This window comes from Marmota flaviventris, chromosome 1, assembly GCF_047511675.1.
Source record: "Marmota flaviventris isolate mMarFla1 chromosome 1, mMarFla1.hap1, whole genome shotgun sequence".
Taxonomy (NCBI): domain Eukaryota; kingdom Metazoa; phylum Chordata; class Mammalia; order Rodentia; family Sciuridae; genus Marmota; species Marmota flaviventris.
In genome coordinates, this window is record NC_092498.1 from 63,747,839 (window position 1) to 63,775,250 (window position 27,412).

At 33.9% G+C, this 27,412-nt stretch overlaps 1 protein-coding gene across 1 annotated transcript in view; it reads right to left on the reverse strand.

Moving 5' to 3' along the window:
* Positions 1-27,412, reverse strand: part of LOC114085178 (cadherin-related family member 4-like) — a 93,288-nt gene that overhangs the window by 30,301 nt on the left and 35,575 nt on the right. Inside the window, exons 13-15 of the mRNA XM_071613501.1 lie at positions 24,163-24,268; positions 23,222-23,440; positions 22,610-22,755 (exon numbers count right to left, since the gene is read on the reverse strand). Of these exons, the coding sequence (XP_071469602.1) occupies positions 22,610-22,755; positions 23,222-23,440; positions 24,163-24,268 (471 nt within the window). The remainder of the gene's footprint in view (positions 1-22,609; positions 22,756-23,221; positions 23,441-24,162; positions 24,269-27,412) is intronic.

Sequence of the window (27,412 nt, forward strand, 5' to 3'; positions counted from 1 at the left end):
ATTCCGTTTTGTATATATGCCACATTTTTAATCCATTCACCTACTGAAGGGCATCTAGGTTGGTTCCACAGTTTAGCTATTGTGAATTGTGCTGCTACAAACATTGTGATGTGGCTGTGTCCCTGTAGTATGCTGTTTTTAAGTCCTTTGAGCATAGACAGAAGAGTGGAATAGCTGGGTCAGATGGTGCTTCCAATCCTAGTTTTCCAAGGATTCTCCATACTGCTTTCCATATTGGCTGCACCAATTTGAAGTCCTACCAGCAATGTATGAGTGTGCTTTTTTCCCCACATCCTCTCCAATATTTATTGTCTTCATAATAGCTGCCATTCTGACTAGAGTGAGATGGTATCTTAGAGTAGTTCTGATTTGTATTTCTCTAATTGCTAGGGACGATGAACATTTTTTCATATATTTGATTGATTTTATATCCTTTTCTGAAAAGTGTCTGTTCATGTCCTTGATCCATTTTTTGATTGTTTTTTTTTTGATGCTTAGCTATTTGAGTTCTTTATATATCCTTGAGATTAGTATTCTATCTGATATGTGAGGTGTAAAAATTTGCTTCCAAGATGTAGGCTCTCTATTCATATCAAGTGATGAAATAGAAGACACCATGAGAAGCCTGCCAACCAAGAAAAGCCCAGGACTGGATACATCCTAAAACTTAAAGCAGCAAGAAGTTAAGGGCACTGAACCTCAGAAGTCTTCTGAAAAAAAGATAGTATTTGTTTTATTAAGTAGGCAGCCCTTTCTCCAAGCAGAAGCAAAAGTAATTTGTCTTTAGAAGAAGACATCCTCAATTTTTAAAAAAAGAAGAGGGGTAATACAGTTCAGATGTGTATGTATGGCATAATCTTACAGAATTGTATATTACTTGTTGGCATTATAAGTAATCAGAAAAAAATCTATCATAATTAAACCACTCATATATGAATTAACATGCAAGATCAAATAGAGAAAAGTTGCCCATTATATAAGCAATTGTTGATAACAATTAGCAAGAGTTTTGACCTCTAGGTGCTTTATATATTTTAATTATTATGTGAATGTATAAAATCTAAAAAGAGACTATTAGAAATAAGTAAGAAACCAGAGACTATAAAAATTACTCCAAGAATATTGAAAAAGAAATAAATAAAACTTTAATAAATAAAAAATAATCAATGGAACTTAATGTACAATCAATATGTCAACAGAAGATAAGTCACAGGTAGGAAGAAATAATATAGAATATGATAGGAAATAGAAAATAAAAGGGAGTAATTCAGAGAATTGTAGAATAGAATGGATTGTCTCACACAATGTATAATTGGTATACAAAATAAGAAAAATAAAAAGAAAGAAAAAAATTGCCACGTTTTACAACATGATGAGCATGTATTTTCAAGAACAGATTGATCCACAGGAAGGTGTAGGAAGCAGAGCATAGTTCAAGCAGGGTACACACACAAAAAAGTCTGTATCAGGACACATTAATCACATAACTAATATTGAAGAACATACATTAGCAGAAGTAATATTTCAAGACTTCTCCACCATAACTGCCATTAACTTGTTTCCATTGAATTATCTTTCAATGTTATTTAAAGTAAAATGTTATGATAAAAGGGGATTCATTACTAACATTCCTATATTTTAAAAGCATTTATATAAGAATTTCAAGGGAAGGGGAAATCACAAGAAAAAAAATTCTGAATAGAAGAAAGGATGGAAAACAAATAGAACAGGCAGTATGTAAGTAAATGTGAACACATTTTCTATTGCTATTTTAAAGTGTTGATAATAAAAAATAAGTAAACTGTGCTATTAAAAATACAAACTGAACTACATAGTGATAGCTTGTGTATCAAGGAGGCAAAGGAAATATAAGGGTCATACGATTCTGAAGTTGATTGGGAGTAGCTTTCACTACAAATTAGTAATATTGTTTTTCTAAAATTTTAAAAATTTTTTTTTAGTTGTAGTTGAACACAATACCTTTATTTTATTTATTTATATATGGTGCTGAGGATCAAACCCAGGGCCTTGCATGTGCTAGGTGAGTGCTCTTCTGCTGAACCACAACCCCAGCCCCAGTAATAATGTTTGTTAAATTTTTGTGTTAGCTCTTTGTTGCTGTGATCCAAACACCTGACAAGAACAACTTAGAGGATGAAAGATTCATTTTTGTCTCACAGTTTTAGAGATTTCGTCCCTGGTTGCCTGACTCCAAGGCAGAAACATGGTGAAAGGAGCATGATGAAAAAATGCTTCTTAGCTCATGGCAGACATAGAACAGAGAAGGAGAGAGAGGGGGAAAAAAAGAGAGAGACAGACAGACAGATAGACAAAGGCCAGAGAGAAGACAGACCCTTCCAGGGCACAACCATAGTGACTTACTTCCTCCTAGTAATCTAGTCAGTCATCCATGGATTAATCCCCTGGTGAGGTCAGAGGTCTAAAGGTCTAATCACTTCCCCCAAATCTACTTCTGAACACATGAAAATTTGAGGGACCTTCTAGATCTAAACTATAACAGCTCTTATGCCAGTTATCTAAAGATTGTCTTGAAGGTTCTAATTGCTATTTTTGTCTGGCTTTGTGAAGCTGGAACTAACTAGTCCCTTCTAACTTTGAAACATTCTCTTTGCTAGCTAACACACTTTTACATGGCTTTGAATATGGAAGAGCTTTGGGGTCAGAATATCCACAGGAAGATGTCTCTCTTCCAAGGTGTAATCCTCCTTTTAAGTGGGGGTGGGTGGGTTATTTTTATTTATTTATTTAGGTATGGGATTTATTTTATTTTATTTATATTTATTTTATTTATTTATTTATTTTATTTAGGTATGGGATTCCAGTAACCCTCACAGACTACTTTATCTCTCTCTCAAGTAATACTCCCACTCAGCTGTTCCCAAACAAGTCAGCGGAGGAGCTCCCCAGCAGTTCCCTGCTTGCTTAGCTAGATCTAGATTTGTTCTGTAATCAGTGAACTGAACTGCTTTCTGGGTAATGCCAGTGGTACCATCAGGGTTCTGTCTCTGTTTCTATAGATCAGCTTAGGCCCTGGCCTTTGGGTACCTTTCTTTACCATAGGAAGGCCACAGCCTCTTGTGGTAGCCACACCCTCTTCCAGAGATGATGAGCTCAGCCTTAGGAGAAGGAGGCCCTATCCTAATTCCTCAGTGCTCACATTGTCCTCTCCTTGAGGTGGTGACTCCTCTTTTACACTTGCTGCCTCAGGAAAACTTAGCATTGTCCTTTAGCACATTTGTAGTTAACCACCATGGTTAACTAAACAACTGGTTGTTCTTGTTTTTTAAAGGTCTCTGTATTAAAAGTTTATATTCAATATTTTGTCCTACAGTTTTAAATTCTATATTTATATTAATTTCTATAATCTTATTTGTGCTTTTAAAGTATAATTCTTTCTATTACATTTTGCCTGTTCATATGACTGAATTTCTGTCTACTTGATGAACTCTGACTAGTTCCAAGGAAATTTTCAGAGCAGCCACTATATAATATAATGTATCGTCCTTGAAATAAGTAGAGAGAAAAAGCAGAAAGAAATTCAGTCAACCTAAAAGAAGAAAAATCAAGAAAAGGAACTATAAGCAAAGTTTTTTAAAACATACAAATAAAATTACAGAACAAATCTAGATATATCAACAACTACAGTGAACATAAATATATCAGAATTGCCAATTTAAAAAATACAGACCATAATATTAAATTTTAAAAAGTAGAACTTAGAATTATACACAGAATTGCTTACATATTAAAAAATATAAGACATAGAAATGTTGAAAGATAAAGTGAATATGGAAAAATAAGTTGATAAATATGAATGACAAGTTACCAGTACATATAAACACAGTATTCTTATACTAAAAGATAAAGCAATATGGTCCAAAGCAAATAAGCAAGTGAATAGAGTATCATCAGTCATTAGGAAAATAAATATTAAAATCACAATGTAAACCACTTTGTATCTGTCAAAATGGTTGAAATAAATTTAGTAACCACACCAAATGCTGAGGAAGAGAAATTGAATCTCTCATACTTTATTGATGGACATGTAAAATGGTCTAATCACTCTGGAAAAAAAGTTTGACAATCTTGTTTTTGGGGGGATTTTTGTTTTGTTTTGTTTTTGGTTGTGTTATTTTTGTATCTTAAGGGAATGGCTTAGATTATTAATCTGAGTCTTTTCTGTATGTAGCCATAACAATTTGTTTCCATATACCACTTTAGCTGCATCCCACACTCTGATGTAATTTACAGTTACACATTGGAGTGTATGTATTTATGACGGCTGCTTTAAAATTTTCTTCATATAATTCTAACGTCTGATTCAACTCACCATGGGTGATTTTCCCGGTTCTTGGTATTAATAGGTGATTTCCTATTGCATTGTGAACATTTTATTCCTTATACAAGGAGACGTTTAGTTTTGTTTTTTTTTTTCCCCCTTTTTGCAGTACTGGGGATGGAATGGAGGACCTCATGCATAAGAGACAAGCACCCTATCACTAAGCTAAATTTCCAGCCTTCTTTGTTTATTTTGAGACAGGGCCTTACTAAATTGTCCATAATGGGTTCAAACTTTCTATCCTCAATAGGCAAATGATGTGTGCCACCATCCCTGGCCTTTTGTGTGTGTGCACAGGGGGCAGGGGACAGGGGAGTAACAGGGGTTGAACTCAGAGGCACTCAACCACTGAGCCACATCCCCAGGCCAATTTTTTCTATTTTATTTAGAGACGGAGTCTCACTGAGTTGTTTAGCACCTTGCTGTTTAATGAGGCTGGCTTTGAACTTGTGATCCGCCTGTCTCAGCTTCCTAAACCGCTTGGATATAAGGTGTGCGCCACCATGTCCAGCATCCCTGGCCTTTTTGTTTGTTTGTTTGTTTCTGCAACAGTGACTCTGTTTAGGTTTAACACACAGGTCCTGGTTTGCTTTTCTGTGAGCTCTGTTCTCAGTTACCAATTTAATTTGCAGAACTGTGTAGGTTATTCTGGCCTCCTTGGTTTAAGTGGTACCACTGGGACTACCAGTGCTCACTTTTGGTGCTGCCAAAAATGGCTTTCCCTGGGTAAATGGGACATAACTTCCCTATGTTCATATATGAATATATGACCACTGTAACTCCACATCACGTATATCCACAAGAATGGGAATTTATACTCCATGTATATATGATATGTCAAAATGCATTCTACTGTCATGTATAAATAAAAATAGCAAATAAAAAATAAATTTAAAAAAAAGAAAAGGCTTTCTCCGAATCAGACAACTAGGCACATTTTCCCTCCATCAAGAGGGAAATCGGAGACCCATAGGGACAAACTGGCTTCTCAGTCCAAGGCTTCTGTCTACGTCATTACTTCTGCCTTTCCCATGTTCTCCTGATGAGAAAGAGAAGGCTCAGGCCCACGTGAGTGAAGTAGCTTCTCTGACTTGGGACTCTTTTAGCAAGAAGTCATCTCTTTTGCTTCTGTAGGACAGAGATTACCTCCGGGGTCATATTTTGTTGTGGTAAAAATCACCTAACAGTGACTTCTGCTGTCCTACTGTCCCTCGGTAGGGGATGTGTTATGGTTTAGATGTAGTGTCCCCCCAAAGCTCACATAAGTCCATGCAAAAAGGTTTGGAGGAGAAATGACGGAGTTATAGCCTTAAAATAATTAGTGAGTTAATCCCTGATGGGATTAATTGGGTGTTAACTGGAGGCCAGTTGGTTGTGGCTGGTTCATTGGGGGTGGAGCTATAAGGTATATATTTTATGTCTAGAGAGAGGAGTCTGTCTGCTTTCTGGTCATCAAATCAGCTACTTCCCTCTGCCACACTCTTCTGCCATGATGTTCAGCCTCACCTTGAGCCCTGAGAAATGGAGCCTTCTATGGACTAAGACTTCTGAAACCGTAAGCCTTCAAATACAATTTTCTTCTCTAAAATTCTTCTGGTCAGATCTTTTTGGACTGTAAAAGTTGACTAAAAAAGGAGAGGAATCCCAGGCCTTCCCATGCGAGCAGCCTCCGTGGCCTGGCTGTATTCAGTGGTTGGGTAATGTTCTCAGGTTCAACTCACCTTCCTTGGTACCTATCCACAAAAGACAGGGAGAATCTTGGGAGAGCGCTTCTAATGGCTGCTAATTGTTGGCACAGATCCTGATCCATCCTCCACACGATTGGCCTTCCCTGTGGTTTCCAGAGGAATTCCCATCCCATCCTGAGGAGGAATGAGACTACCTGGACTGCTTCCTGTTTTTCTTAGGGGGTCAGAAAATGAAAGGTCTGGATCTTCTCTTTCTGCTATGTGAGGAAATGAGAGATGATGTGCTGATATGCTGTTCCTTAAATCTTGGGGTTCCAGTGCAGCTCCCCTTCTTCCTAAAATCTTTCAGAATTCTATTTGGTTGTCTCTAATGTTATGTTCAGGATTTATAGATGTGTTTAGCAGAGAAAGAAGAGACTATTATATCTCCATCAGAAGATAACTTGCCATTACTAAAATGTGTCTTAAAACCTAATCCATTCCTGAAAACTTCAAGGCCAGGGAGAAGGAAAGCTGATAGTGTCAATCAGCCCCAGGAAAGGCCTGAGAACCAATGTTGGGGAGGGGATGTGGTGTAACCAGGATCTCTAATATTAAAAGTGGGGAGGATGGATATCCTAGCAGGAGAAGAGAAAGCAAGGATTCCCCCTCCCTCCTTCTTTCTATCCAGACTCTTAGTGGACTGGATGATACTCACCTATTTGGTGAGAACAGATCTTCTTAACACACTCCATGATTCATATGCTGATCTCTTCTAAAAATACCTTCACAGACACACCCAGAAAACATGTTTTCCCAACTTACTGGGAATTTCTTGGATCACTGAATTGTACACAAAGAACTGTCACAATATTTTCCTACAAAATCTCTAGAATACTAAAAGTTGAGGTTACTGAATTGAATTTACAAACAAGAGATGGAAATTTGTTGATGTCTTACTGGAGAGAAAACTGAAACCCAGAACAAGGGTGCAAGTTCACTTTGCATCATCAGATTTGCTCAGATCCAAAGAATGAAAACCTTGGCACTAGTGTCTGCATTGGGACTATGGGGGATTAGACTTTAAGACTCAGAGAAGTAAGAAGTGAAAACTGACAAGTCTATGCAGAATCAGCATTTGTGAGAGATAGCACTCTAGTTAGGAGTGTAGCTACCTACATTCTGTGCAGAGCAGAAAACCTCTCTCTGTCCAGGGCTCTAAAAAGGAAAAGCAAAAATTCCTTGGAATAAATAAAACCTATAACACTGTGCTTTTTCTGGTATAGGGTTCAGATTTGCCCTATTTTTCATACTGTGGGAATCTCAACGAAAGGATTAAGCAATTAATAAAATTTGATCCAGACTATGTAATATTCAGAGTGCCAAGCAAAAATAAAAGCAAATCTGTTCTAGAGAGAAATAATTTCATGAGCCAGACAATGGGCTTTCTATTTTTAAAAAATCCTGAAAAAGGTAAGTATGCAAAACTGTAATGCAAAAAGTTCTTCAGAACATGATAGAATTATCTAAAACAGACAATAAAATAAATGTATTTGAATTGAATAAAGTAAAATTTTAAATATTAAAAACCACCGGAAAAGCATAAGTTCTCATGAAAAATTCAAGATCTGATAAAATGTCATTATTCATACTTCATGATTTGAAATAATAGTAAAAATAATGTAAAATATATTTTTATGTAAGGGAAGAGCTTATGCTAATTGTAGTTTATGATCTCACTACTGAACTCTTGTTTTAATAATTTATAAACAAATACAGAAAATAGCATCCCAAATGGAGAATATGGCATCTCTGATCTCTTTACACATCAGGAGGCTATCTACAACTTAAACAAGATAAATTTGCTTACATCCAACTACTTTACTTCAGGGGAAACTAACACTAATCTAAACTACAAAAAAAATACAGGAAGCCAATGCAATTAATGATGTGTCTGTCTGTCTCTTTCTCTCTCAAACTGGTTGATTTTTGCAAGTAACAAGACAAGGTAACCAGCTGTATAAGGTTTGCTAAGAGAACCAGAAATGACACTTGAACTACTCATCAAATCTTCCTTTTGATTCAGTCCTATTTTCTGGAAATTAGGATAGAAGACTGAAATATATCCCTTAACTGGCATAATGGGATTCAAAAATCATTCCTTTATTATGTTTTTCTTCTTAGTTTATGGGATCAATTTTCCATATGGTATTTGTAGTTCTTACAGAAAAGTTTGTATTTTGGCTTTCTCCCTTGTAAAACACATGTTCTTGAGTTCTTGCAATCTGATTGAACATCTTCTGTCTCAGAGGATGCCTGGAGGCCGTTTTTATGTTATCTCTGGGGTTTAGATACACACAACCTCCAGCCACAAGCTGGACTTTAATTACTTTAACTTAGGAGGGCTTTACAGTTGTGGGTGGGCATGAACATTTTTTTTTCTCTTTGTCTTTTTATCCCCACACAGACTATTCTTGAACCAAAACAGCAAAAGAGTAATAATAATACTTCCCACCCTGGATGTCATCATGGCTACTAAAATTTACTGCATTTCAGAAAAAGACAAAGTAGTGGACTAAACACTGAAAATAGAAGCAAACTCATATCCAGGGTCAAGGAAGCCACAAAAATAAGAATCTCCTCAGCCCCCCAGGCTTCATTTTGGCATTTTTGTCTTTTGGCCAAAGAAAAAAGAGAAAATGCAAAAAGAAAAGCTCTTGTATGGGTGTATGCATCCAACACTGTTGTTGTCTTAATGTTCAGAATCTCAAGAGAAACCTCTGTTTCCATAGCAAGTGCAATTGTATGTCTGACACACTGTAACAATATAAGATGGTATGAATGTTGACAGAAAGGAAAATGGCACTGCAGCCAACATCAGAGTATCTGCTCAATCATAATCTGGAATTTCCTTTGTTATGGTCTGGCAAATTTCCCATTACCAAACTGGAGTAAAAATAGTAGTACTACTGGGGATTCTTCAGTATTAATTTGTCCAAATCTTTTCCATGTTTCTTTTGCTTCCAATACAATTTTTTCTCATTATTAGTATATGGCCCTATCCACTTTAAGTCATTGAGGACATCTGAAATAAGTGTTTTAGTTTTTAGTCCCTAAAATAAAAATTTTGATAACTTTTTGTCCATTGTGCATAAAACATTCTACATATCTATCACACTTAATAATTCTAAAACATAATTTCTCAAGTAAATTCATAATAACACTATAGGTCACATGTATAGAAACAAAATACAGTGCCTATTTGATGACTAAGGAAAGAGACATAAAGTAGCAAATAACTTGGCTGAGGTATCTATATGGTAAGTGATTCAACAGGTCTTGATCCAGATTCTGCCTACTGCCCTACACATTCTGAGTCAGAATTTTGGGTTCAAATCCCGTTTCCAAAACATGTTCTTTGAGCAGGGAACCTACCAATTCCTCGCTTTTAAAACAGGAATTAAAAGCTACCTGTCTTTTAGATTTTTAAAGAATTTAAAGATATGCTGTATATAAAAATATTTAGAGCAGCAACACGAGAGTATGACCTTATTTCAGGTCATTTCTGTCATTATTTCATGAGAAATATATATATATATATATATATATATATATATATTTTTTTTTTTTTTTTCAACTTTCCCGTAGACTTTGTACCCTTGCCTGTATTTCTTTCCTCACTCCAGTCTGTAACTGTCTTTCTACCTTTAACTATTCAGTCTAATCCAGTGTCTACTTTGGATCATTCCTTTCTATTTACCAATATATCCAGATTCTTTTTTACATGGAAAAATGATCATCCTTCCTCAAGTATCATCTTTTCTTCTCCCTCTGTTACTCTGAATATTTTCAAAGAACCACAAAACTTTTAACTTTCCAGCTGGAATGACCTTCTAATTCCTGTTCCTCCTTTCACTGATTAGGCACACAGAGCTTTGGGCAAGGAAACAAGCACCCACCCAAGAAGCAGGAGGCCCTGAAGTCTGTCAGTCCTCCCAAGTGGAAGGAGGAGGGGCTCCTTCACTTGCCTTCACTGTTCAATTATTCATCCAATTATTCATCAATTTTCAGCCTTTTAGATTTTTTTTTTTTTTTGCTACAATACTGTTCTAAAAATGGTAACTATGGATTCACTATCTTTGGCATGCCAAACCTTGTTTACACTTTACATCTCTACTTTCCAATACAACACATGACATTGAGCTTCATTTTTTAATTATCCTTTTAAAATGTACCTTTTTTCTCCCCTCTCTTTTTTCTAAGAAAGATGCTCTACTGACCTTTCATTTTAGCATCATTTCTCACTGTACTTCTACCTTTGGGTCCTAAATTTTCTCATTTTCTTTCAATCATAACAGCACTGCTATTAATTTTCTAAACAGATTCAACAACTCAACATATACCTTTTAAATCCTACTTTTGAAGCATGCCTTGGGCCACACACTGAGTATGGAATTAGAAGGAATAAGATCTGTTCAATCCCAAGCCTCAGAGACCTTATGAATCCTGTGGTGATACACTAGGGTGCTGCTATTTAACAAGAGACTCGACATCCATTACCAAAGAGAAAAAAAAAATCCAATTTATAGAGTTTGCTAAAATGGTATAACAATCTTGAAAATACTCAAAGAAAAGTTGGGAAGACACATTAATAAAGAGCACTTGTAAGCCAATATTAATCGTCTCTAGCATACTGTGAACTTAACATTAAATGTAAAAACCCCAATAAATAGATATTTACAAACTTCATAAATAGTATGCCCAGCTGACTTCTTTCACAAGTATTTGCAAAGAACCTAACTTTTTCCATTATAGAGCTCTAATTCTTCAAAATGCTTTTCATAATCTTTTTGTTGTTTAATAATAGCACTAAATAAAAAAATAAAACAATTGTTACTACAAATATTATTTGGAAGTAAGTTATTCTGTAAGCAGTGTACTCCTTTTATTCTAGTTATCAAATTTTATTTTCTAAGGAAGATTTAGGTTCTGATTAAAACTATGTGGAAAGTATAGAGAGAGGCCATATACTCCTGTTTTCATACATACACAATTTCATTACCTGTTAATATATGGTATCACAGTGGCACTTTGTTACGATCAGTGAATCTATATTGACACAAATACCAATCAAAATCCAGGTTACATTAGGTCCCACTCTTCCTGTTGTACCTTTTATGGGTTTGCACAAAATATGATAGTATGTAGCCACCATTGCAGTTTTATGCAGACCAGTTCTCTGTGTTCTGCCTCTTCTTCCCTTCCTACCCCTAACTTCTTATAACACTGATCATTTTATTGTCTCCACAGTCCTTCTTTGTCCAGAATCTTGTGTAATTGAAACTATATAGTGTATGGTATTTTCAGACTGGTTCTTTTCACTTCTTAATATGCTTTTAAGTTTTCTCCATGTCTTTGTATGGGTCAATCACTTATTTCCTTTTAGTGCTGAATAATATTCAATATTCTATATGTAGTACAGTTTATCTACTCGACTACTGAAATTTGCTCCTTAGTTTAGGCAATTACAAGTAAGCTGCTATAAACAGTTGTGTACAGGTTTTGGTATGGACATGTTTTCAATTCATTTGGGTGAACATCAAGGAGCATGACTGCTGCATAGGATAGTAAAAACACATTTTATTTTGGAAGAAATTATGGATTTCTTACAAACTGGCAGTACCATTGAGCATTCCCTCCAACAAGTAATATGTGTTCCTGTTGCTCCACATCCCTGCCAGCAGTTGGTGTTATCATAGCTTTGGGTTTTACCCCTTCTAATGAATTTGTTATGGTATTTCATTATTGTTTTAATTCATGATGCTCTAAGGACATATAATGTTGATCATATTTTCATATGCTCTCTTGCTCTACATGTCTTCTGTGGGTAAAGTATCTATTCAGGTCTTTTTTCTATTTTTTACTCAAGTTGTTTTTTTTTTTCCTTATTGTTGAGGTCTTATCATTATTTGTGTACCTTATCAGATATGTCTGTTGAAAATATTTTTTCTCAGTGTGATTTGTGTTTAAATTCTCTGAACATTGTCTTTCTTTGAAAAAATAAGTTTAATCAAGCCCAGTTCACCAATTCTTTTTAATGTATCTTGCTTTCCATGTTGGGTCTAAAAAGTGCCATACCAAACTTTCTCTAGGTTTTCTCCAACATTAATGTTAATATAGTTTTGCATTTTACATTCAGAACTATGAAGTCTTTGTCTACATTATCTCTTTGCATGAAGATACCCTCTTGTTAGCACCATTTATTGAGAAAACAACTGCTTTTGCTCCATTGTATCACTTTTTCTCCTTTGTCAAATATCATTAACTACATTATGTAGGTCTACTTCAGGGCTCTCTTTTCTGTTTTATTGCCTTGTCTGTCTGTTCTTTCATCAATACCACATTATCTTGACTCCTATGAATTTATACTGTCTTAAAGTCCAGTACTTTTTCTTAGTCTTCTAAGATTATTTTTCTCTTTCAATATAGTTTTGGCCATTTTGGGTCTCCAGCCTCTCTAAATAAACTTTAGAATCAGTTTGCCAATATCCATAAAAAAATGGCTAAGATTTTTATTAGATTGCACTGAACCTGTAGATAGCATTGTGAAGAAATGATATGTTAAAGACACTGAATCTTCTATTCATAAACAGGGAATAACTTCCCATTTATTTAGTTCTTCTTAAAATTTCCTTCATATGAGCTTTACAGTATTTCTCACTTAAAGCTTGCAAATATATTTTAATATTTATACCTACCTATTTCATTTTGAGGGGTCCTAATATAAGTTGCATATTTAACTTTCCTTTCCACTTATTCCTTGTGGAAACTGGAAAAGAACTGATATTAGAATATTAAACTAGCACCTAAAAACTTATTATAATGGATTATTAGTTATAGAAAATTTTGTTTATTCTTTCAGATCTTTTAAATAGAGCAGTCTGTCATTTGCAAATAAAGACAGTTGTTTAATCTTCATCTATAATCAGTAACTGTTTTATTTTTTATTCTTGTCTTATTACATTAACTATGATTTTGAAAATGATGAGAGAGGACATCCTCACTCTGTTTCTATTCTCATTAGAAGATCTATGGTCTTATTGTTAGGTATGAGTCATTAGTTTAGTTGTTTGTAGATATTCTTTATCAATCAAAGAAGTTCTCCTCTATTTCTAGTTTTGCTTGGATATTTATCATGAGTTGGTGTTGGATTTTGTAAGATGCTTTTTCTGCTTCTTTTATTTGATTTTATATTTTTCTTATTTATTCTATTGATGTGATGAAGTGCAGTGATTGATGAATGTATGTATGTATGTATGTATGTATGTATTTATACTGGAGCATGATCCCAGAGCCTTACACATGGTAGGTATGTGCTTTAATGTGAGAGGGGTCTTCATATAAACCTGCCTCAGATGAAGGAACACTTTTGTGGTTGGATGGCATCACTGCTAATCATCTTTGCTTCGAAGAGGTTAAAAGAAGGATCAGAAAAGCTCTTCTGAAGAAGGCACCTGGTTGTAGGTCTACCACTTGCGCCTGGATTTTGAAAATTTGGGGGAAGTTTGTTCTTCCTGTGTAAAAAAAAAATCTTCACTATTCATTCTATCAGTAGCTAAATTATGAATGTTTCACAATAATTCTGAGTGTTTCATAATATTGTTTTGGGGGGAAAGCAAAAAATGAGAAACAGTCATTCATCTATTATCTTTTTTTTCTCTTCTTTTTTCAAGTCTTCAAATTTTTACCATATCCCTTACTGTAAAAGATCTTAACATTAGTTCTTGATGGATAAGGCAGACATCCTGCTCATAGCACCTATTCTTCAATATCCAATCCACTTCCAGTACTTGCATTGTTATTTAAGCCATAATTTTGCTCTCGATCTAGGTCCTCTTCAGTACATATATAAATAAAGCCTTTCATTAATTTGAACTGTCTTCATCCATTTTTAGGATGTCAGCTTTTCCCTAGTTGATAGATTTTATAAACTTTATTTTTAAAAAATACGATTTTTATATCCTTCAAACAATTTTGCCTGTCTCTTTTATGGCCCATTTGCATGATATGCATGTGCATCATGTATGATCTCCTCTACCTTGAGATGGTACCTTTATAGGTGTCATGTAATTTGGAAAAGTTATGTCCATTAAATTCTAACTATTTTATTTGTCCTCCTTAATTGTCTGAACTAAAATATGACATAGAAAATAGACATATGTGGTTTCAAAAGTAATTGAAATTTCTCCATGGAAAAAGCCTAAATAGGTATTATTTTCAAAATAAAAATATCAAATAATTTAAAAATGTAACTCTAAATTGTTGGCAAAAATAAAATAAAATAAATCAGCAAGTGCCAACCAAAACATTGGTTTCTTTATTTTTAGTTTAATTATAACAGTAAAATCCCTAAAACTAATCCATAATGTTGTCATATAGAATACCATAGTAAATAATTAAAGCAAGAAAGTTTTAGCTGTATAAATAGATGTCTAAGAGGTTAGATTATAAATAATATCTGTATAATTTAAGTCATATTATTGCACTTAAATTAATTATTTTAATCATAATTTTGTACAATATTTCTCAATGTATGTTCGAAGGAACATTATGTTTTCAAGATATGCCATCAACAATTGCTCCATGAACAATGAGTCTGTCCCAACTCTAAACTAATTTCTTATTCTCCCCGAAGAGTCACAGTACATGTATAATAAATACCCTGAAAATTTGATCAGAGGATTAAAAATTTATATTGTATGTTCTATACTTTCCTTTTCTATGATACTTGTGAACATCATTATTTTTTGGAAAAGGATACCTTGCATATTAAATGAAGTTAAGAACAAGTTATATTGGAACAAACTGGGCCCTTAATTCAGTGTGGTATCCTAAAAGGAGGAGACAGACACACAGGGAGGGCAGCACATGAAGACACAGCCAGACATTGCATTGACATTTCTACAAACCAAACGTGTGAGGATTCCTGCAGCAGTAGAAATTAAGAGAGGGCATGGAATAGATTGTTTGAGCATTCAGAGAGAACATGGCTCTGCTGGCATCTGGATTTTAGATTTCTAGCATGTAAAACTGAGAAAATGTATGACTGCTCTTTCAGGCCACCCAGTTTCTGTTACTTTGTTAGGGTAGCTCTAGAAAACTAATACGAGTGACAAAATTTAATAGTTCGAGCTAATAGGTGCATAAACCTCTCATATTTATAGAAACATTTACATACTACTAAGAGATAATTGATATAGAAAATAAATACCATCCCCAAGTCTGCAATGTCATTTGAATAATTATTTTCAAGTTCATTTATATAAAATAATATTAGTTGAATTCTCATTTAGAAAATATATATATACTTATACTCATTTAGAAAATATATATACTTATTGTTATTTCAAAATGCTTTACATGTGTTTGTACTTTATCAATTCTGCTCAAATTTAAATTTAGTACAAAATCCTACTTTTTTAGTTAAAAGTATAGTATACAAAATAAATCCCATAATGTTCGTTAAGTTTGAAGTAATCGTCAAATTCCTTGTCTCTAAATGTGTGTGTGTGTGTGTGTATCTCAACTCTCACTTAGGAAAATTCTGCATGAAGCAAAAGAGTTATAGTAACCAATAAATATGAAAAAAGAGTTATAGTAACCAATAAATATGAAATCTGATTCATTTGGGACAAGGTTAATTTTTGCTCATGTCATAATCAGAATATATATATGCATAGGTGGGTATTTGAATTTTGTGTGTTTTCCAAGATATATCTTAGTTTCTTATAAACATCTATAATAGCTTTCTATAGCATTGAGTCACTATCCCTGGAATAACTGTCTTCCAAATAAAAACAGAAGATACAAATCATAGAGAATGTTCTTCCAAGAAGTTGATTTCATAAATCACTTAATGCTGGAATAAAAGAAATGCCAAAACAGACAAAGTTTAGAATTGTGCAGGTATTTTAGTATTTTTGTGGTTTTTAAAACACATTATTATCTTTTATTATTGAAGCTGTTTTTTTTTTGTTGTTATTTTTGCTAAATAAGTATTAAAATTTACTAGGAAGTCTCTGAACCCTGTATTTTATCATTCAATAATACTGGAAAATTATCAGTCAATCAGAAAATCAGTTTTTAAAAACTCAGCTGAAAAAAATTGAAACCAGTGATTTTTACAAGAACAAGTCCCATATATAAATGATTAAATATTTATAAACTTAAAAAAATATAATATCACAAAAGTTTTTTCTTGATGTTAGAACAGAGTTGTTGGTTACTATCAAACATGGACATATAAAACATAGAAATTTGTGAGAATTTCTATTATTTGAAGGAATCCAACTCTTACTTAGGAAAATTCTGCATGAAGCAAAAGAGACAAGATCATGTTATAGTAACCAATAAATATGAAATCTGATTCACTTGGGACAAGGTTAATTTTTGCTCATGTCACAATCATAAATATTAGGAAGCTCTCCTTGGAGGATCTTTATCAAGGAGCAACTTGGAGATCTTCCTTCCTTTCATTTTGTACTGATTCTAGCTTTAGGAGGAGGTCTTTGGGAAGCACCTTGAAAAGGTGAAGTGAACAATTGCACTGGGGTTTTTATTGCCAGGTTTAGAAAAGTGCTTCTGTTCATATTCTAGTCAGGAACCTCTCATATCATTGAAAAATAATCAGAAAATGTAATATTTCTATGTTCACAGAAAATAAAATAGGATCGGATAAACACAAAATAGCATCTGACAGGACTTCAACATTAGTCTCTATATATTTTGGAACTATCAATAATCATATTCCTTTTGACCACCTAATAAGATAAATCTAAGTTTCTCCTGTATAAAATGAGAGGAAAAAGTTTTTTTTTTTTTTTTTCTGTAAGGTTTTCTCTAGCTTTAAAATTATCATATTCTAAGATAGTTCTTAGGTCTTAATGAATTTTTTTCTACTCAAAGTTTCTGTATATACTTCTCATATATACTTTTATTTCAGTAAATAATTTATAAAATTCTATGCTTATTGGAGATTAAATATACCTAAGAAGAAATAATCTTCACCTCAAGGTCTTAACAACTAAATTGAGTAAAAAATTATTTTAATAAGACAAACCAGAAAGAGCTACACAACAAAATAGAGATATAAAAATATTGGGAAACTGTCAAAGAACAGTTGATATTCCATTTGGCTATCTTCTAGAACTCTGAGGGGGGTTTCTTCTTTTGTTTCCTTCATCTTGCATTCTTTTTTATATTTTCTCAAAATGTGATCTTATAAATAAAATCTGTAGTAGGTTAGTTCTCTATGCTATATTTTCAAATTCCTTAAACTATGCCATATTTAGTGCATGAAAGAAATTGATTTACAGTTTCAGTTTCATATTAACATAAACAATTCAAGAAACATTGCGCTTTTAAAAATATCTAAGCTTGTGACTTTTATGCTGTAGCATTTATTCCATAATTTGCAAAAAAAAAAAAAAAAAGAACATTTTTCAAGTGTTTATCAGTCACACTTAAGTGGTTTCTAGCTTTTGTTTTGATGAGGAAATGATGAAAATCCAATCTCAATACAATATGTAGATTCAAGAGAACAATTTCCATTAGTTTCTTCTCCTGCTGTGGAAATGGAATGTGGCTTATTCATTTATGGAAAACTTGTATAGGTTTACTATGTGCCACTCAGAGCTTTAAAAATATTCAGTTTTTATTTATTTATTTATTTGTTGGTTTATTTATTCTTGTAGTGCTGGGAATTGAACCCAGGGCCTTGTGGATGGAAGGCAAGCACTCTACAAACTGAGCTATATTCCCAGAACTATATTCAGTCTTTTAAAGCCTCATCTCTACTTCGTGAGTAGACAGTACTCTTACCATCATTTTGTAATGAGGAAACAAGGCAAGAAAGATTCAGTTACTTGTCCAACATCACCACAGTAAGGGCTGAAGCTGGGATTCTTATTCAGGCCTATGGCTAAAGAATCTGTTCTCTAAATACCATGCAACGGGTGTGAAAGAAATTTGGCAATTCACTAAATACTTGTACATATAGCGGCTCTCGTGGTTAACAGGCATCCGGGAAAAGGATAAATAGATTCATGTCTAGTTCTTTGACACGAAAAAGTCATCCAAGAGAAAAATAGCCACCAGAAGATATTAAACTGTTGGGATGGTCATTTCTATATTTTCTAAAACCTTTCTGTTAGGAAGTAAACAGATAAAAATTTCCTTTCAAACTAGTTGTTTTATATATAAAAACAGGTAAATTTAGTATGGACATCACTGTGTACTTTCAGACTAGTTACTTAGAACAGGAATGAAGTTTAAGAGTGTGACTACTCTTAAAAACACGCTCAAAGAAAGACAAACACTAGCTTCTAAGTCATTGATTCTATTACTATTTTAGATGTAAAGAAAATCACAGAGCTTTCCACGTTCCAGAAATGAAGTAAGCATCTGGCCACGGGAGAGTCGCTGTACTCCAGTTTGGAAATAAAGGGCATGTGTTTGGTAACAGTTTCTTCAAAAGAATTACAGAAAAGACAGCGATGATTTAGAAACTATCCTCTAAGGAAATTTATCATGCTCTTTGCAGGAGACAAAACAGCCTTCAATTTTGTATGCAAATTCTTGTCAGCAAGTACATTATGGTGTAATAGACAATATATGATCATGCTATGAAATTGTTTTTGTTTGGATTTTTTGTTTGTTTGTTTGTTTTGTTTTGACATTGGTAAAGATATTCTTGATTTGGTTTTCTTCAGATCCAGGCAGGCACATTATTAGTGTGAAGACTTATTTACTTACCTGAGTGCTATAGGTACAAAACTTTTTGTCTTTGACAAGAGAAAACCACATTGCCTTTTTGTTACTTGCTTTGTGTCACAGGACAGAGCTCCTTTTATATGAACTGTTTTGCAAAGTGAGTTATTAGTCATTCTAATCCCATTTATGTAATAATTTATCATGAACCTACTATCTTATATTGTGGATCCTAGACCTACTATTGTATTTCACTGACCTATATATGTATTGACAAGGAATAGATCTTTTAAAAATATTATAGATTTCTAACCTTTGTATATTTGCTAAAACAGATTGGCGTTTGTCTTAGTCTTCTTACACTGCCATAACACAAAACCATAGACTAAGGGTTTAAAAAAACACATTTATTCTCTCACAGTTTGTTTTAGTCAGCTCTCTTGTTGCTGTGACCAAAAAGACCTCAAAAAAGCAATCAGAGGGAGAAAAGTTTATTTGGGGGTTCATTGTTTCAGAGGTCTCAGTCCATAGACTGCTGGCTCCATTTCTTGGGCCATAAAGTGAGGCAGAACATCAAGGCAGAAGTGTGGGGGAGAAAAGTGGCTCAGGACATGGCAAGGAAGCAGAGAGAGCTTGTTCTCAACAAGAACAAAATATATACCCCAAAGGCAGTCCCTAGGGACCCACCTCCTCCAGCCACACTCTACCTTCCTGCAGTTACCACCCAGTTAATCCTTGTCAGGGGATTAATTCAGCGACTGGATGAAGGCTCTCATAACCCAATCATTTAACCTCTAAACCTTGCCTGTCTTACACATGAGCTTTTGAGTGACACCTCACATCTAAACCATAACACTGTTCCAGAGAGTGGGAAGTCATCAAGGTCTAGCAGTGCTTAGTCTCTGGTAAGGGTATTTTCCAGGGTGCAGGCAATCACATTCTCATGTGACCCTCACTTGCAGGGGAAAGTAGGCTCTCTGTTGTCTCTACCTAAAAGAAAATTAATCCCATCAGGATGGAGCCTCACGATCTCTTCATCTACCTCTAAATCTTAACACGCCTCAACAAGACTCCTAAAGTACAAGAAGTAAAATCAATAATCGATAAATGAGATGGTATCAAACTAAAAACTAAAAAGCTTCTTCACAGCAAAGCAAACAATCAAGAACATGAAGAGAGAGCCTACAGAATAGGAGAAAATCTTTGCCAGCTGCACCTCAGATAGAGCATTAATTTCCAGGATATACAAAGATCTCAGAAAACTTAACACCAAAAAACAAATAACACAATCAACAAATGAGCAAAGGAACTGAACAGGCACGCACAGAAGAAGAAATAATAATGGTCAACAAATACATGAAAACATGTTCAATATATCTAACAATTAAATAAATGCAAATTAAAACTACACTGAGATTCCATTTCACTCCAATCAGAATGGCAATACAAGCAATAATAAGTACTGATGAGGATGTGGGGGGAAAGGTAAACTTATACATTTTGCTGGGTGGAACTGCAAACGGGTGCAACAACTCTGGAAATCTGTATGGCGATTCCTCAGAAAACTTAGAATGGAACCACCAGTTGACCCAGTTATGCCCTCCTCGGTATATATCCAAAAGACTTAAAATTATCATACTACAGTGATGCAGCCACATCTATGTTTATAGCAGCTCAATTCACAATAGCTAAACTATGAAACCAACCTTGGTACCCTTCAATAGAAGAATGGCTAAAGAAAATGTAGTATAAATGCACAATGGAATATTACTCAGCAAAAGAAGAATGAAATTATGGCATTTGCTGGTAAAGGGATGGAACTGGAGACTATCGTGCTAAGTGAAATAAGCCAATCACCCCAAAATCAAAGGCCAAATGTTCTTTCAGATATGCAGATGCTAAAAATAGAAGTTCACTGGATTAGACAAAGAGAAATAAGGGAAGGGAGGGACGATGGGAATAGGAAGACAGTAGAATGAATTGGACATAACTTTCCTATGTGCATATATATGAATACATGACCAGTGAAACTCCACATCAAGTACAACTGCAAGAGTGGAATCCTAATTAGAATAAGTTATATTTTGTGCATGTATAATATGTCAAAGTATACTGTTATGTTTTCTATTCTATTTTTTTATTTTAAAAAGAATTTTTAAAATCCTAACACAAATACAAATAACTCTCAAAGACATCACACTGGGTTTAGAGCTTCAATGTGTGGTTTTGAGATGGAGTGTAATCAGTCAGTTCATAAAAGGGGTAATCTTTTATTTTATTAAAGACAGATTTTTGCTGTTTGTTCATTTCTATGGATGAAATCTAGATTCACAGACTTACCTATGAATGAAGTTGTATTATTATGTTTCTCTTCATATGTTCCCTTTTGGGAACAAGGTCTACTTTATAAACAACTGCATTGTATTGGGGAATATGGACCTCAACTTATTTTTCTGAAATATTTTTATGGTTTTCCACCCCAAGTTTGTTTGAAAGTATTAGAAAAAGATATTTAAATTCAATAATGACATCTCAGGCATAAGTTAAGCCCACCCATAAGATGGTAGGAAATGTATAGTTTTTGCCGCATCTCAAGAAATTCAGTACTCATTCCTGTGTAAATTCTTTTTAGTTTCATAAAAGAAGAAATCTGAATGGTTTTATAGATGAAGAACAAAGAGATACTTTGCTCTCATCCCTACTGGAACATAGGGGTTTACACACAAAATGAAAATGGCAATAACCAGTTTAAAGTAGTACAGGCAACAAGGGCATAATACTGATACTCGAGCTGTAACTCAGTATACTTGGGGTGTATTATTTTGGAATCTTGCGTAAGGAAAAGAGGTTCATTAGCTTCTAACATCGTTGAGTCATGGTTGAAACCATTCGAGTCACTTCATTAAATTTCTCTCCACAAAGATTTTGGCCTGGTTTATTGTGTTTTCCAGACATAATGGGCCTATGGTGGGAATTATAACACTGAGTCATGGACAATGCTGACTATTTTAGCTCACCAAGAGCACATATGAAAGTGTTCACCATGCAGGAGTATGCACAGACTCTAAACTATGTCTGTGGCTTTAAATCTTCTTTTATTAGATGTTATTGCCTTTTCTAAAGGATCCAGGGCTGGAATTCATACTGTTCTCAAGTAGCAAAAAAGAATGCAAACAACACCATAAGATAAAGAAAAACTGGCACTCTCTGTAACATTTTTTTCTTTCTGTACAGTTCCACCAATTAATATATGGAACTGTATTGATGTAAGTGTTGAACAAGCCAAGTCAAATTTATTCTTGCATTAAATATTTTAAAAACACTTAGAAGTCCTTTCCTTTCTGCTTCATGTTTTTGAAACTCTGTAGCAGATGTCTCAGAATCTTTACTAGTGAAAATATTAAGATATTTCTTCAGTGAAAACCAGAGGGAGAGACAGAGAAACAGATTAAAATGTGTCAGAGCAACCTCCAAAAACTCTAAGAGTATAAGTTTCTTTGTTTGTTTATGAAAATATATTTATCCACAGACTGATTCTTCCTTCAACTTAAATACAACCAGAGGTATCAGGCATTCTTTACCTAACTTCAGATTTATAGGACAATCAAATTATCTTATAAGTCAAATTGATTAGTTTGCATACAGTGTTAATTTTATCATTGTTTGTTACAGTAAAAATTGCATCACTCTATGAGTTTAGGTCCATTTTGAGGGCACTGAACTAAAACCATTCGCATCCATCCTTTAATTTTACTTCCCAAGAATATGTGCCTCCTAAAGGATAATAGCATCATAAGAAGTAACTCATTCTTACCAGAACATTGATGGTCACCTGAGCAGTAGCCCTTCTTTGTCTGAAGGGGTCAGGAATGGCATCGTTGTCCAAGTCTACAATCCTCACGGTTATCTTATACTGTGACTCCACTTCCCTGTCTAGTGAATCTAGTAGCTTTATCATGCCTGACACGAAAATAATGGGAAACTTGTTACCCCAGTATTACCAAACATCCTCAATGTACGCTGAATTATGAACTATATAAATGAAATATAATCATTACAATAACAAATGGAAATTAACTAGTACAAAACAATGTAGTTATACATTCATACTTCCAAAGCATAATTTTGCAGCCAAATCACAACAGATGTTATTTCATAGTCTTTTAGTCACATTATTAGGTATATAGGCCATACATGCACACAGACTTTCTGGAGTTCAATATTTCAAAGATCAGAGCATCCATACTTTCCTTATAGTACCTGAGAATTTACAGATACATGTCACACATCAAGGTGAAGACAGCATAATTCAAGAGAGAGTTTATTGAAGATGGTCTAATTCTCACCATTTCTATATAAAATAGATTCCAAATGAGCACATGTGACCTCTTTATTTTTATTACTGATTGATGTTTTTTTACAATACCTGTATCTGGTTCAATGTAAAATTTGGGAGGAGTTCCCACATTGCCTCCAACAATGGTATATTTTAAGTTGTTAAATGGCCAGTCTGCATCTGTAAATGTAATTTTTCCAACTAGTGCATCAACTGGACTATTTTCAAATATACTGAAGGTAACCGATGTAGTTCCAACTGGATTCAGTTCATTTATGCGACTCACTCTTACAATGATTGTAAGAATAGCTATGGAAAAAATACATAAACATCATAGGGTAATCATGTCTCTGATATTCTTTATTTTCCTTTTCTGTTTTACTAATACCTTAAATATTAAATATTTGGATTACAAAACATATTTATGTTGATGTTTCATTATTAAATTTTACCTTTTAAATTATAGAGCATTTAAAGCTAAATTTAGATTAAAATACTTTATTAACTGCTTTTGAACACCTGTCAAAACAACTGTGTTCTATAGTATGATTATACTAATCATATATTCTAAATTAAAAATCACAGTTTATCATGGACAACATAATGTTCAATGATTGGAATATGATTATATTATTCCATCCTGACAATATAGTCAATAATAAAGGAAATGCAATTTACTCTGAGAATCTGAATATTAGTATTTTATCTAATGCAGAATTTAAAAAAATTATTTGGAAATCTTTCAAATACACAAAGATTACAGAAAAGTTCATCTTTGACATCATCTTCAAATAACTGCAAATTTCTATATGACACATTTGAACATTATTATCTAACCTGGTTCCAGTTTTAATTTAGTCTTCTGGGTTATAAATAGTAGTACATATGCAGTAAATAAGTTAATATAATATCAATCTATATGCTTTAATGCAACAGATCATAGGAAGATTTTAAATATAAAATACTAAGAAAAATACTAGGCATTTTATGTAACTCAAATTATTTAATATTTCAATTTGTTAACTTCTTACTTGAGAGTGCAGGACTTCCTTCATCAGAAACCCTCACAAACAATGTATATTTGAAGTGCATTCCTGCAAAAATAGCATTATCAAAATCTAAATGTGTAGATCCAATCTGTAGGTGAAAAATATGAACAACAATTTTAATTAAACATCTATTTTTCAACTACATGAATCCAAAGCTAAGAGATGTGACAAATAAGTGAAAAATGAGGATGTACACAGTACTGTGCAATAGAAATAGAATATGGCCCACAAGCACAAGTTGCATGTGTGATTTTAACTTTTCTAGGATCCCATTTAAAAATTAAAAACAAGTGAAATTAACTTTAATAAAGATTCTTATTTAATCAAACATATACAAAATACTGTCATATCAACATGTAATAACATCAAAAATATTGGAGATGTTGACATTTGTTTGTTAGTACTAACTCTGTGAAATCCATGACTTATTTCACAATTGCAGCTTATTTTCATTTGAATAAACCACATTTCTGGAATTCCAAGGCATACATAGCTATAGGCTTCTATAAATTTATTTAAATTAATATTATTACATATTTGGGTAGTTTATATTCTTAAGTTATATTGTCAAGTATAATAATAGCAAAACTAGGGTATTATATTTCATGTTCTTTTGTTTTCACTGATTCATTTACTATAGGTTTCCCCATTTCCTACAATATCTTCATAAACACAGATGATCTCCAAATTACTATGGTTAAACTTACAAGAGTTTTACAGTAGTGCCAAAATGATGTGTATTTAGTAGAAATGTACTTCAAGTTTTGAATCTTGATTCCTGGGCTAGTGATTAGTAGTATGATATTCTCTTTTGAGTCTGGGCAATGGCAGTTAACCATAACTCTGTCAGCTACACCCATCATGAGGGGAACCAATCAATTTTCTGCAGTGTTCTATGTTGATAAGCTGTGATGTTCCTTAGGGTCAGTTATTACATGCATTTTCAACTTACAACATTTACAATTTATGATGAGTTTAATCTGAACGTAACCCCATTATAAGTCGAGAAGCATCTGTAGTTACTATGTTATGTATTTAAGATTTGTTAAAAGAAGCTGTCATGACTTTCTTAACATTCTTTCAAAATGAATTAGATCTGGGTTAGTATTAGTGGGAATAATCTCCCAGAAGTAAGCTTTGAATTGCAAGCTTCAAAATCATGCAAAAACAGAACTTGAGACTGACTCTGTGAGAGAGGTCAAAGCATCTCATATTTTTGCTCTTTCCCTTTACTCTCCAGGGAAGGATGTGCAGGGCAGGCATGATGTTTTCAGGATCTTTAACAATGTTAAATGTAAGGGGGAATCTGAGAGTCTTCCCTCCACAGCTCATGCATAATCACACAATCCTCTGGGTGGTCATAGAATAGACTAGTTGTGAGACCATCTAAGGGAAGAGTGGAAATAATATGATTGCATTCTGTGCCTCCAAGCTTTTCTGAGGTCCTTTTCATGCGTCAGCCACATCCACATTAACTATTTTTCAAACCAGTCAGCATTATTAGGCAGGGGAGTTATGTGTAGCAATTAAGTGATTAGTTGGGACAGAAAAGCATAGGTGAAGAGCATTGTTTTCTTAAGATTCTGGGTTTCAAGAATTTGAGAAATGAGGGACTGTAAATAAGTCAAGTGGGAGAAAAAATAATTTATTTGTGCATGAAGAAGAATATTAGGTGGTCTATAAGGTCCTTTTCAATGTTAACATTCTGTAGTCTGCATTCTAAGTGGCCAAAGGAAGGTAACATAAAGAACGGCAATGGCACTGAACCAAGTATCAGTCAGAAAGTTAGTAGTTCACCCTGGTAATTGTCCTCCAAAATTACTACATGCTTTTTCTCACCCTGTTTATACTATGGCAATGTGGAAAATAGAAATAAATTGAACATTGAGAAAAACTACAACTACTATAAGAAGATAATCAAAGGCACACACAAATAAATATGGATAAATAAATATAACATGGCAGAGCCCTACAGAAATGTTACTGGGAGAGTTAATATTCCAAATGGTAAAAAAAAAGTTAATTGACTCCTTGCTAACTTCCAAACCACAAAATTAATGCCTGTTTTTCCAACAATTTAGGTATGAAGGTCATTGGTTAAAATATTTATAGGAAAATATCCTATATCATATTATGCTTGAATACATCATACAAATCAATAAGGAAAATAAAGCAATAATGGATAAATACATGTTCATCCTGTTCATACAAGTACCCTGTCCAAATACTTGCTGTTTATTCACACAATGGTGAATATATAAAAAGATCTACAATCTTATTACCAAACAAGCTAAACATCGTAATATGTATGAGAATACCAGATATTGAAATAAGGCACTGAAGAAGAACCATGCTTAAACATTGCTGATGAGAGTTCAAGCTGATACAACCAACCAATATGGAAAACAACTTGACACTACTTCATGTAATTAAATGATATAACCTAGAGTACATGTTGCATGAAAGAACCAAAGGAAATGCATAATAATATTCATAATAATATTACACATAATAAGCAAAAAATAGAAGGAACTTCAAACTTGCATTTTTGGGAGAAAGACTAGAATCACCCAATAGAATATTAAAGAATAATATGGAACATTATAATAATCATATTGATTGATATGACCCATATAGAGACAGTCATTAGAAGCACAACATAAATATCAAGTTATGAATCTGCATATATTATATAATTTCTTTTAAAGCTTTTCAATATAGTTCAGGAATACATACATGGTTGATAAAACTAAATTCCTCAAGGTAGTAACAAACACAAAATTCAATATACCTATTTTCTCAGGAAGACAAGTGACAGGGCTCCCTGGCTACTAAGCTATGCTGCCGGCCTATGGGTCCCTGCCCAGCACTGGCAAAGGAGTAGTGGAGCTGAAAAGTGGCAGCCCAGATGGGTGGGGCTGAAGGAGTAAGCCCTGCCCCCCACCACACAGGTGTGGTGGGCCTGAGGCACTGTGAGGCAAGGCTTGCCAAACTATCATCCTTCAACCAGGCCTGGGCATAATACTGGTACCCTGCTTCAGGAGCCTACTCCACACAGTACTGCTGCCCAGAACCTGCAAACATGGAACACCCCAGAACCTCAACCTGTGGCTTCCTGACTGGTGGCAAGAAAATGGAAGGGAGGCTGACCTGAATAGAAATCGGGGCTCAAGAGCTGACCAATAGCATTTGTGATTCCAAACCTTAATTAGCATCAACTTAGACCAATTAC